The sequence below is a fragment of the Plutella xylostella genome, chromosome 21 (genome assembly GCF_932276165.1).
Source record: "Plutella xylostella chromosome 21, ilPluXylo3.1, whole genome shotgun sequence".
Classification (NCBI taxonomy): domain Eukaryota; kingdom Metazoa; phylum Arthropoda; class Insecta; order Lepidoptera; family Plutellidae; genus Plutella; species Plutella xylostella.
This window is the reverse complement of record NC_064001.1, coordinates 2,285,241-2,297,633: the sequence shown is the minus strand read 5'-3', so window position 1 is coordinate 2,297,633 and position 12,393 is coordinate 2,285,241. Positions and strand designations below refer to the sequence as shown.

The following is a 12,393-nucleotide window of genomic DNA, read 5'->3' as shown; positions in this document are numbered from 1 at the left end:
TTCATCTTCCTCCATGCAACTTCTGCAAAGAGGAGTGGTGGAGATTTTCATGCGATATAGGTGTTTATTTAACCGGCAGTGGCCTGTTATGGTACTTATCACGACACGTAAGTTTGCTCTGTCCAAGCATAATAATTTGCGTGTTAGTTTATAGTTATAGTTTATAGTTATAGAAAAGGGGAGGGCAACCAGTGCCCATTCGCCACTGCGACCTAAAAGATCTATTGTGACTCCCCTTGCCGAGTCAAATCTCACTCTCCAGGCCCAGGTCTTTTATAAAACTGATGATTTTACCGGGAGGGAGAGACCTGACATCTATGGGGGCTAATTTGTAGCCGCCCAAGATTCTGTTTCTCTTGTGAATGATGGCCTCACATTCACAGAGAATATGCATGGGCGTTTCGTCCTCTTCATTGCAGAATCTACAAATTGGAGTGTCGGACAGACCCATTTTATGTAGGTGACTGTTCAACCTACAGTGACCTGATAAGGTTCTTGTCAAAACCCTTATCTGGTTGCGTGTGAGCTCCAAAACTCGACGCGTAAATTTCTGTGAATAGCCCACGATTAGGGCTCTTGCATGATGTTGCCCTGGTACATTATTCCAAGCTTCTAAGCTTTGGTTATGTGCCCAGTCCTTGATCTCGCGACGACTGGTGCATTTTGGTAGCCCGATGATGGGCTCGGGGCCCAACGGTAGGCTTTCTGCTCCTAGACGTGCGAGCTCATCTGCTTCCTCATTGCCATTGATGCCACAATGCCCGGGCACCCACCGCAGGATCACTCTGTTGTTAGCGCCAATTTTGTTCAGGATGAGGATGCACTCCATTATAAGTTTGGAGTTAACTTCTGCAGAAGTCAAAGCTTTAAGAGCAGCTTGGCTGTCTGACAGAATAAATATATTCCTCCGAGTGAAGGCTCTGTCCAGGTTTTCGTATGCACATCCAATGATGGCATATATCTCGGCTTGGAATACGGAGGCAAACCTTCCCAGGCTCGCATATTTGCGTGCTCTTGGCCTTTCTCCGTAAATGCCTGAACCTGCCAGGCCTTCTTTTTTGGATCCATCGGTGTACCACACAATGTCTCCCGACCGGAAAGTTTGAAGGGCCTTATCATCATTCCACTTCTCCCTTTCTGGTATCTCAACTGAAAAGAGCCTTGAAAAACAGTACTCCGTTTCCATAGCGTCGGAAGGCATCGCCATGGCATGGGTACTGAGAAGCTCTCGGTGGAGCGAGCTGAACACAGCCGAGTGCCATCGGTTCCTGCCTCCTTCAGCAGCCCGTAGCATAGCTGATCGAGCCTCTTTCTGCACATGTATGTGTAAAGGGCTAAGATTCAGCATGGCTTCCATCGCTGCTGTCGGAGTGGACCTTATAGCTCCAGTGGCCATCAGACACGCTAACCTTTGAAGACTACTTAATAGATCTTGACAGGTTTTTTGTTGGGTTTTCCTGTGCCATACTACGCAGCCGTATGTTACCATAGGTCTCACTACGGCTTCGTATAGCCAAAGAGTTAACTTCGGCTTTAGGCCCCATTTTTTCCCAACTAGTCTACAGCAAGATCCCATAGCGCATTTAGCTTTCTGGGCTATGTACTGCAGATGTTGATTCCAAGTCAGCTTCTGATCTAGGATTACACCAAGATATTTGGCTTCTTTGGAGAAGTTTACCGTTTCCCCAAAGAAATCAGGTGGTCTCAGGCCATCTAGGATCCTTCTTCGGGTGAACGGTACAATTATGGTTTTGCTGACATTTACACAGAGTTCATACTCCCTGCACCAGCGCTCTACCATCCTTAGGGCTCTTTGCATCAGATCTGAAATCGTGCTGGCGCTCTTGCCTACGATGGTTATAACGAGATCATCAGCGTAGCCCTGAGTGTCGAAGCGAGCTTCATTGAGCTCGCAGAGCAGGGTGTCGACAACAATGGACCACTCCAGGGGCGATAGTACGCCGCCTTGGGGACATCCTCTTGTTATTTTAACCTCAATACTCTTGTCCAGGAGTGTTGTTTTAACAGTCCTGTTGGTTAACATCGATTCTACCCACGTTAGTGTTGTGTTATCGATGTTTTTGTCCCTCATACATTTGAGAATGACATTCGTCGAGGTGTTATCAAAAGCGCCCTCTACATCTAGAAAAGCACAGAGGGCAATTTCTTTGTCCTCTAGTGCTTTCTCAATCCTATCAGTAAGTTCAATAAGGGCAGTTACCGTAGATTTGCCCTTCTGATAGGCGTGCTGCTTCACATGCAGTGGGTTTTGTGTGAGGTAGCCCGTTCTAATGTGAAGATTGATCACCTTTTCCATAGCTTTGAGCATGAAGGAGGTGAGACTTATGGGTCTATAGGACTTAGGTAGGGACTTGTCTCTATTTCCCGTTTTGGGGATAAAGGTCACCCTCACCCTAGTCCATAAGTGTGGCATGTATCCCCAGGCATAAGAAGCTCTGAAGATTTTTACCACAATTGGAAGGATAATATCACATGCTTCTTGTAGTAGTGCTGGAAATATATTATCCTCTCCCCCGGTTTTAAAGGGCATGAAGCTTTTGATTGCCCATCTAACGCGGTTAGGAGTGAAGACCTGTGAGGCTTTTCTCCAGTCCTCATTACTTGGCCTGATTTTCGTAGGCTGCTGCCCTGTATGTGCATCAATGTGCCCATCCAGCGATCCAGGAAAGTGGGTCTGTGCAAGCAGCCTAAGAGTCTCCTCTGGGGATTCAGTAAAGGTCCCATCTGGTCTTTTAAGCAGTCCCAGATTTGCGGAAGGCGATTTAGATAAAATCTTTTTGATTTTCGCTACATGAGGGGCGCTTTTTACCTCCTCACAGAAGCGCCTCCAAGATTGCCTTTTCGCCTTCCGGAGCTCGCGATTAAATTCAGTGAGGGCTTTCCTATACAAATCCCATTCCTTTGTGATTTTAGCCCTGTTGAATTCTTTCCGAGCTGTTTTTCTTAGATGCTCCAGGTTAGAGTTCCACCAGGGGACCTTAGTGTTAGAGCATCTAGTTTTTAGAGGGCAACTGTTCTCGTAGGCATCTAACATGCACCTTCCGAGCTCCTCTACTGTAGATTCGAGTTGCTGTATGGATTTGACGGAGCCTTTTATAATCCCTAGGTTTTCCGAAACTTGGTGTCGATAAACGTCCCAGTCTGTAGCCTTAGGATTTCTGAAGGTCTCCACTTGGCTCTTCCCTATGAGAGCAATGTCGAATCGTATGTGTCTGTGATCAGACATGGATGCCTCTTTCGAGACATGCCAGTTGCAAGCACGTCTTTCAAGTAGACCTGTGCAGATTGTTACATCTAGAACCTCCTGACGCGCGCGTGTGACGAAAGTTGGTGTGTTGCCATCATTGAGTGTTAATAGGTTGTTTGTCAGGAGGAAGTCGAACAAGATCTCACCTCTCTTGTTGGTATCCGTACTGCCCCAGGCTGTGTGATGGGAATTGCAATCGGCCCCTATCACAAGCTGGGCATTTTGGTCCTCACAGTACTCCACCAGTGGAGCGAGGGCCGTCGACGGATCTGTGTGCTCCCCGGGCAGGTAGGCCGAGCTAACAATGAGCTTCATGCCCTCACAGCCGGGTAGCATTACATGTGCCGCTACTAGGTCATCAGTGCAGAATCCTGGAATCGGCAGAAATTTCATATTCTTTTTAAAGACTATGCAAGCTCTGGGTCTATTGCCACAAGTATTGTATAAAACGTTACCTGCAGCGGTCAGTCCCAGTACCGTGTTTCCATGGATCCACGGTTCTTGTAACAAAGCCATGTCCAGTCCATCCTCTTGGAGGACCTTGCACGCGACGGCACTGGATGCCTTCGCGTGTTGGAGGTTGGCTTGTAAGATTTTCAACATGGTGGTAGGAAGGGAGGGGATAGGATTTAGGATTTGGAGATTAAGGAGGGTAGGTTGAAGGGATTAGGTTTAGGGACTTGGTGGGTTAAGGTGGGTTGTTGAGGGGATTACGGGAGGCCTTCTTGCTGGAGTGCTCCTTTGCCAGAGAGGGCAGCTGCGTGGGCCGCCTCACTCCAGCTGCAGCTCCAGCAGCTCTCCCACGTGGCGCCGGTGCCTTGCGGGCCCCCGGGCGCGCGGGCTTGCCGCCCCGTGGTGCAGCACCCCCGGCCGGCGGCGCGCGTGACGGCCCCGGCCGGTGAGTACTTATACCACTCGGCCCCGCAACTGGCTCTACCGCCGGAGCCGCGCTCGACCCCCCTCGGCTCTCTGCTTCCACCGGCCCATCAGGCCTAGCTTGGCAGTAAGCCGCCGGGAGAGTGGTTTGCGCGGTGGGTTGCTCCACGGCGGCTGCGCCCTTCGGGACTCTGACCCTGAAGACAGCCCCAGCCGTTCCACAGTTGGGGCGGAACTTCACAGCCTTGAGTACTTCGTAGGAGGCTTTGGAGACAGAGAAGGTCAAGTGTTGACCATTCTTCTCGAGCCTCCTACCAAGCACTCGCCATGTGCTGCAGTCGAGGCCTTCGTTCTGCTTTCGCAGCAGATCTAGGAGGACCTTCGGTTCCGCAAGGGACTTGAAGAAGGCCGTCGCTATCACGGGCCTGGGTAGGGCTTGCCCTTCAACTGTCTTCAGGGCTGCCCCCGCCCAGGGCCGAAGTCTGCCGCTACAACCGCAGAGCCAATCCCGACTGGCCTGGTTGAGACACGTGACTATAATGAGACCGTCAGCGTAGGACACTCCCCCGAAGACGGGTGCTGTCCCTGGCGCAAAATCAGTCACGTAGAGCTCTCTCTCGATGGCAGCGTTAAAGAACGCTACGTCCTCAATACTGAGGGCCCTTCGCTCATCGCGTACTCCCACCTTGAGAGAGCTGGCGGCGGCACTATAGGTGGGGCGGTCCTCCGGGGTCCCATCACACCTAGGTTGCTTCCGCGGTGGATTTGGCGGCGTTTGCTCCTCCGACCTAGTCCTTTTACTGGCCTGGGTGGGAGTAGCTTCAACCTCCAACTCACTCTCCGTCTGCGCAAGCGGCCTTAGGCAGAGGGCTTTAGCCTCTTCGATGCTTTTGCCCTTTGCCAGCCACATGCGGAGCCTTCTCCTGGCGGCACCTGAGCGAGCCGGTCTTCGGGTAGACACCTGCTCTCTCTGGTTGTCACCAGCCCCTTCAGGGGCGATTTGGTCAGCGGGATTTTCCGCTACCCCAGTGACCAAAGGAGGGACGTTTGGGTCGTCCCCGTCAGTAGCTAACTTAGCTACGTCCAAAATCAAATCTTCCATTGACATGAAGATCCCACGAGTAGCTAGGGAAATAAAGGTCCACCCATACAGAGCCCCGCATGCACAGGTAAGGCGGGAGACGACTGCACCCGGGTTCCGCCTGGTGCCCGGTGCCCTCCGTTTGCGACTAAGCTCCCCCTTAGCCACGCATCCTTCGGCACGGTAGGATCACACCTTGGATTGGGGATTTTTGGAGTCGAGGTTTACTCCTCCAGGATAGCAAGGGATGAAGGAATGTGATAGAGTAGGATGGGGAGGGGGCGGAAGGTTAATGCCACTTATACCGGTCAGATATAAGTGACATCTTCCCTTGTCCGGGGTGCGCTGTGCCAGAGTTGTGACCAACAGTGACACAGCGAACAACTGGCTATCCGCAACCTGCCAACCCGCCCGGTCGCATGGGAAGAGTGCGACAGTCCCGTAGAAGAAGCGATGCAGCATTCCTTTAAGGAGCTGCCGCAGGGCCCAACCACAGGGCTCCTGCGTGTTAGTTTAGTATTAATTAGTGGTACAAAAGCTTTTGTTTGTTTGCACTCGGCACTGTTACTCCAGAGATTGGTGTGGCATTCTGTCGTTCGGGAACGTAACCAAGAACGAATTTGGTTGAAAGGGATCGGTACTATTGGCTCTGGGCCTATTGGTGCAGTGTCAGATCCCTTTCGTGCAAGTTCATCAGCAGCGTCGTTCCCCAGCGACCCGCTGTGCCCTTTTATCCACTGGAGGGTTATGTTATTGTTTTGTGAGGCAAGCGATTCTAGAGCTGAGTGACACTCTAGTACTAGCCCCGAAGTTATAGTTTTGCTAGACAAAGCTAGCAGAACTGCAGCACTATCAGATAGGATACGAATACGTTGATTCGTAACCTTTCTAGATTTGACTGCGTTAGCGGCCCGTGTAATAGCAACACATTCAGCCTGAAAGATTGTGTTGTATTTGCCTAGTGCCAGTGAAAAATGAATGTTTAGGTCATCCGAGTGGACACCAGCACCCGTACCTGACGTTTTTTTGGATCCATCAGTGTATATTCTCAGTTCATATATACTGGACTGATCTCTTGGTTCTTCATGCAATTGAATGTTGTAGTGCCTATTAAATATATGGATAAGCGGAATTCGATCACCAATGGCTGCCATCATTGGTTGATGTTTTATGGCTTCCAACATAATGGATGTGTGTGACGCTGTTGAGTTATTTGCCCAGAGGCCAGCTGCTCTTAGTCTAAAAGCGGCGGCAGCTGCTTCCTGTTTCACCACGAGATGTAATGGTGGAAGGTCGAGAAGTACCTCGAGTGCGGCCGTGGGTGTTGATTTCATGCATCCTGTGATGGCTACACATGCAAGCCTTTGTAGCTTTTGCAGCTTGTTTTTTACTGAGCTAAGTTCTGTTCTGGGCCACCAGATTACAGAACCGTAAGTTATGGTAGGTCGTATGACAGCTTTGTACAGCCACAATGTTAATTTTGGTTTAAGGCCCCAGGTTTTTCCTAAAATTCGCTTACACTGCCAGAAAGCGATCGTAGCCTGTTTTATTTTGTTATCGAGATGTTTATTCCAGTTCAACTTGTTATCTAGCGTTATGCCAAGATATTTCACTTCAGTTGAAAGTGTTAGTTGAGTACCAAATAATGTAGGCAAGCTCATGTTATTGAGTTTTCTCTTGTTAGTGAATAGGACTAATTCTGTTTTACTGGGATTGACTTTTAGTCGATACTCCCTGCACCATTGCTCGACAATCTTCATTGCGGCCTGCATAACGCTACAATGAAGGTTCTCGAATTTCCCACTAATGAGGATGGTGAGGTCATCTGCGTAGCCGACTGTATAGAAGCCGCTGCTGTTGAGTCGTCTAAGGAGGTCGTCAACTACCAGATTCCACAGTAGAGGTGAAAGGACCCCGCCTTGAGGGCAGCCTTTAGCTACAATGCATCTGGTTGTCCCGTTTAGGTTGAGTTGTACTGCTCTTAACTTTAACATATTATTTATCCAACCCCGTAGAGTAGGATTAACATTATATTTGGTTAAGGCAATGTTGATACTATCGAAGTTTGTTTTATCAAAGGCCCCTTCTATGTCTATAAAGGCACCTAGTGTTGATTCTTTGTTTGTTAGCGCACACTCAATTTTGTTCACTACGCTATGGAGTGCTGTTTCGGTCGATTTGCCAGCGGTATAGGCATGTTGGTTGTTATGTAATGGTTTTTGTTTGAGATTATTATCTCGTATGTGTCTGTCACAAAGTCTTTCTAGGGTCTTTAGTAGAAACGACGTTAAACTAATAGGTCTGTAGGACTTTGGATCCGTGTAGTCACTTTTTCCTGATTTAGGAATAAAGGTTGCTTTCACCTCTCTCCACTGTTTAGGAATGTAGTTATGAGCTAAGCAAGCCTTAAAAATATTCGCTAAGCTTTGCACGATAACCTGTTGTCCCCACACTAGGAGCGCGGGGAATATACCATCCAAACCAGCTGATTTAAAAGGTAGAAAGCTGTTTATGGCCCATTCAATTTTTTCAACGGTTACTAATTCTTGGGCGGTTATCCAATCAGATATTGACGGGTTCGAGTGCTCGCTATTATCCCAGGTCAGATCATCAACGAGGCGGCAGTCTGGGAAATGCGTTTCAAGGAGTACTTGGCACGTTTCTTTGTCGTTGTTAGTATAGGTTTTATCGGCTTTTTTTAGGCAGCCAAGGTTTTTATTTTGACCGCAGTCTAAGATTTTTCGGACTCTAGCTGCTTCGTTGTTGGATTCAATGTTTTCGCAGAATCGACGCCATGAGTCTCCTTGGCGGATTCTTATTCGTTTTTTGTAATGTTTTTGAGCTTCTTTATATAGCTCCCAGTCAGCATAGTGTCTAGTGTTTTTGGCCCTATTAAACAGCTTCCTAATCTTACGTCTCAGTCTCTCAAGCTCCGGTCCCCACCAGTGGGAGGTTCTGGGCCGAGTAGGCGGAGACGTAAGTGGACATGCTTGTTCATAAGATGTTGTTATACATGTTGTTAGTGACAAAACATTGGTTTCTATAGCCGCGGTGGATTGCGACATGTCTTTAAAGTTAATAGTTTGAAAGTTTTGTGTTAGTGCTTGAACGTATTTAGTTCGGTCAGTCTTCCGCGGGTTACGCCGCGGTTTGACTTGCGGTGGTTTCGCTTGAAGTTTAAAACATATTCTTCTATGATCGGCACAGGATGGTTCGTTTGATACATGCCAGTCCGAAATTAGGTCAGTGACGCCAGTAGTAGCAAAAGTGACGTCAACAATTGTTTGGTAACGCGATGAGACGAACGTCGGTTCAGAGCCTATATTAAGAATGTTAAGGTTTGTTGAAAATAAGTAAGTTACCAGGTTTTCACCCCTTCTGTTGGGAGTTTCACTGCCCCAGAGCGGATGGTGCGCGTTGGTATCCGCAGCGATGATCAGCTCTAGGGAGTTGGACTCGCAGTGATGCACCAGGTCCGCCAACTCACCGGGTGGAGGATCTCCATCGCCAGGCATGTAAGCGGACGCCAGTACAATTGAACTACAGTTACCCACCAAGTTCTGAACTAATACAGCTGTTAAATCTTTCGTGCAGAACTGGGTGAGTTGTACCGCGTCCACAGAACGGGGCATGTAAATACACGTGCGTGGGTTAAGAATAGAGGTGTTTAAAAACAACTTACCCCCAATGTTGCTGAGACCGCAGATACGGCTTCCCCTGATCCACGGCTCCTGGATCAGGGCGATGGTCCCGGTGTTGACCTCCAGCTGCCTGCGTAGGGTAGCCGCCGCAATCTGCTTGTGCTGGAGGTTGGTTTGAATGACGGAGAGGTTACTGAGGCGAGCGGAGAACATCACTGTCCACCGACTCCGCATCAGCATCCGACTCTTCGTCATGACCGCCACCGTCGATCCAGGACGATAGAGCCGCGGGGGTCGCAGCAGGCATCGTCTCGGTGGAGGTGCTCGGCAGGGTCGTTGGTGCCTCGACTGGTGCAGCACTCACAGACGTGGGGCTGGAGGTGCACAGCGGTGCTGTTGGTAGCGGGTCCTCACTTTCTTCGGGAGGCTGGCTGCCCAGAACGCCGTTGTTGAAGAACCGGATGTAGATGTTGCCCACTGCAAACGTCATCTGCCGTCCGAGCTCCATGATTCTTGGCACCTCCGATCTGGGGATGCCGAGGTTGAGGAAGGAGTCCTTGCCATTGTGGATCTGGCGGTCGTACAGGGTCCAGTCCCCCACGTTGTACATCCTGTTTTGCCTGATCAGGGTTCTTTGGATGCTCAGCGGCTCGACAGTGCAGGTGTCAGGAACCAGCAGTCCAGCTCTCACCTTGGGCACTAGCTCCGACTGCCCGATGACCGCGAGCTTGGTGTTAGGCACAGGCGATGGCATCACCTCGACCGTTTTCTTCAGCCACGCGAGGGTCTCGTCGTCTTCACACCACATCTTCAAGGCCCCGTGGCTGAGGTGTGGTTTTCCCTTGAAGAGAGGGCAGAAGGGTGTTTCAGTCAGCGGGACGTCCAGCTGCTGAATTATAACCTTCTGCACGGCCACCTTCAGGTCGTTGGCCTGGTCCTCGGTGAGGCTGCGCGCCGGCACGGTGACGAGGGCGACATGCAGGTGTGTCCGCGCGACATTGGCGTAGGTTGGGGCCTGACCTGCTGCAGGAGCAACTTTTGCGCGCTTGGCGCCACCCCTCGGAGAGATTGTCTCGTCAGGGCGGACCCGCTTAGCCGAGGTTAGTTCGGCATCAGCAGGCCTGCGCTCACCAGTGGACTGAAGCCCACCGGCCGGCGCCGCGACGGTGGCAGCATAGCTGCTCCTTTTACCCCTGCTACCCCTGGGAGTGGGGCGTCGAGGTCCAGCGGTGTTGGTGGTGGTCGCCGGGACGGTGGTGGTCGCCGGCACAGTGGGTGCCGCGCGCGTAATCGCAGCGCTACTCCCCTTGTCCTTGGGGGCCTCGACTGTGGAGGCGGCCGGCACTGAGGCGGCACTGGGTAACGCGTGCGCTGAGGCTACACTGACACCCGAACCGGCCACTGCACCAGCCGTCCCCACAGTCGATTCCCTCTTGCGACGGTTTCTGTTAGCGCGCTTATTGGCGCGATGTTTTTTGTTGCCGACTTTCCTAGGCGCAACGGTCTGCCATGTCCCCTCGAACTGAAGCTGCTGCTGCTGCGGCATGGCTTCGGCGAGCTCCGACAAGTCTATGGTAGGCGCATCCTTGGCGCCTGGTTTTACGTCCTCCATCCACGCACACGCACAAGCACACAAATAAACACAGCTCGCAATGTTATTCGCAATTGCACGTCGCGGAGAGTTAGGTGATCTGCCGTTACATCATTGAAGTTGTTATTATTTGTTTACAAAACAAAACTCTGCGTTCCAAAATCAACTAACGTACTAAGTATGCGTTATTATTCTGAAGTCGTGACAAGCACACAGAATACACTTTCAACGCAACTCGGGTCCTGACCACCCCAATAGTTAAAATTGGAACGCAGCGTCAATATTGTAATTATTGCGGGTATGTCTAAAACTTTCGGCGAGTTGCTCGAAAATTTTCGACGATGATTTATGAGAAATCCGTGGTTATGCACTGAAATAACAATTGCACTATGCACTTGTATGGTCACAAACACAATGCACTATCACTCAGCGCGTTTATGCTATTTTTGGTGTAAAAACTGAATATTGTTCCGGAGCGTAACGGCGCACCGATGACGGTTTTTTTTTTTTTTTTTTGAAAAATACCTCTAAAAGCAATACAAGAGTTGGAATCTATAGCTAGTACAAGAGATTTGCTATGTAGCTTCAATGTATAATTTCTCAAGAAACCATTATTATGGTTTCATAGCATGAAGCTGTTTACAAGTCTCGAAGTACTGAAAAAAGCTATCACCTCTTTTCATCGATTGGATGCAATCCATCTAAGCCACAAACGGTTGCCACAGCAGATATATCAGCTATAGTCATCTCTGGACCAGCTAAGTACTTGGATTGAGACAGGTAAGCCTCCAAAGTCCTGTATGCATCCTCAATGTTGGTCACCATGGATCCTGAAGGTTGGTTCAGTTTGCCTAAAAATGTTGGTGCCTGAAAAGAGTAGGATTAATATTAGTCCAGAATAGTATGTGTGTCAATTTTATTGCCCCTTGTTGCACAATACATGGTTTTGAATTCAGCACTGTGACTTTTAAGCACTAATAAAACAGAGATAGGAGATAGGTCTGGTTTGAGAGTTAGGTACCTACTACTAACATCTTAGATGTTACAGCAGTAATATTTTACTATGTTTTGTGTACTCACCATGATGGCTCTTAATCTTGGGAATAATATACTGCAATCAAAGAACAGTCTTTGGTGTATTGTGGACCGAACTCTCAGGTCTTCTGGATAAAGATTTCTATGGTTCTGTCCATATTTCTCCATTAAGTATAAAATTATGGCATGGCTGCAAATATAAAATTGTAGCTTTAAAAATATGAGTAAGTGGTAATCAGAATATCAAGATCTTTAAGTAGGTGTTACATGGATTTAAATTTATTGCATTAGGTTCTTTTATCACAAACTTAATAAAGGCTTTGTACAGTCAGATGCAGAGAAACCTGACCCCCCTCTCACACTAACAATGCTTCTGAGGAGGGTCAGGTTTATCTGCCCCTTACTGTACCTGTCTGCTAGGCAGAATTCTCCATCTTCTAAAGTGGGCACTGTCCTCATTGGATTTTTCTGCAAAAAAATAGTAGGATGATATCATGAACTAGGTACTCTACTACTAAAATCTATAAGTAGCTAACTTTTTCAATGATTTTACGTAATTCATTGGTTAGTCCATGGTCCTACCTAAGACCTATGTGAGGTCACAATCATCATAAAGCTAACATCTCTCTTTGAAAAAACTGTTTCCCATAGCTATTAATCTCAACCAGTAGCTACATATGTCACCATTCCAGTGGGCAGGTGGGTGTCTCAGTGTACAAGTAAAGTATTTCATCAAGACATACCTGGGTCATCTCCGGTGAATCTTGCTCTCGTAAGACTGGATTGATGTATTGTTTATCAAATTCTAATTGCAGTATTTCTGCCAACATCAATACCGCCCTGGCTGGTGGGCTGGCATCACTCACGTACAGTATTAGTGGCATTTTCCTGAAGAGTAAGC

The 12,393-nt window shown here is 48.9% G+C and overlaps 2 protein-coding genes across 2 annotated transcripts in view; both read right to left on the bottom strand.

Annotated features, from left to right (window-relative positions):
- The window catches only part of LOC105382889 (glutathione S-transferase 1), a 12,941-nt gene extending 548 nt beyond the window's left edge, over positions 1-12,393 (bottom strand). The window contains exons 1-4 of the mRNA XM_048628452.1: positions 12,236-12,393; positions 11,902-11,960; positions 11,538-11,682; positions 11,131-11,324 (exon numbers count right to left, since the gene is read on the bottom strand). Of these exons, the coding sequence (XP_048484409.1) occupies positions 11,131-11,324; positions 11,538-11,682; positions 11,902-11,960; positions 12,236-12,376 (539 nt within the window). The 5' untranslated portion in view covers positions 12,377-12,393. The remainder of the gene's footprint in view (positions 1-11,130; positions 11,325-11,537; positions 11,683-11,901; positions 11,961-12,235) is intronic.
- On the bottom strand, positions 3,393-5,721 carry LOC125490149. The gene is made up of 2 exons (XM_048628451.1): positions 3,724-5,721; positions 3,393-3,639 (listed from the first exon to the last, which is right to left on the bottom strand). Exon 1 carries the CDS (start codon positions 5,250-5,252, stop codon positions 3,957-3,959), a length of 1,296 nt encoding a protein of 431 aa, XP_048484408.1. The 5' UTR covers positions 5,253-5,721; the 3' UTR covers positions 3,393-3,639; positions 3,724-3,956.

Excerpts from the sequence above, each read along its gene's own strand:
- LOC125490149 (XM_048628451.1), bottom strand. The coding sequence starts at position 5,252 with ATGTCAATGGAAGATTTGATTTTGGACGTAGCTAAGTTAGCTACTGAC.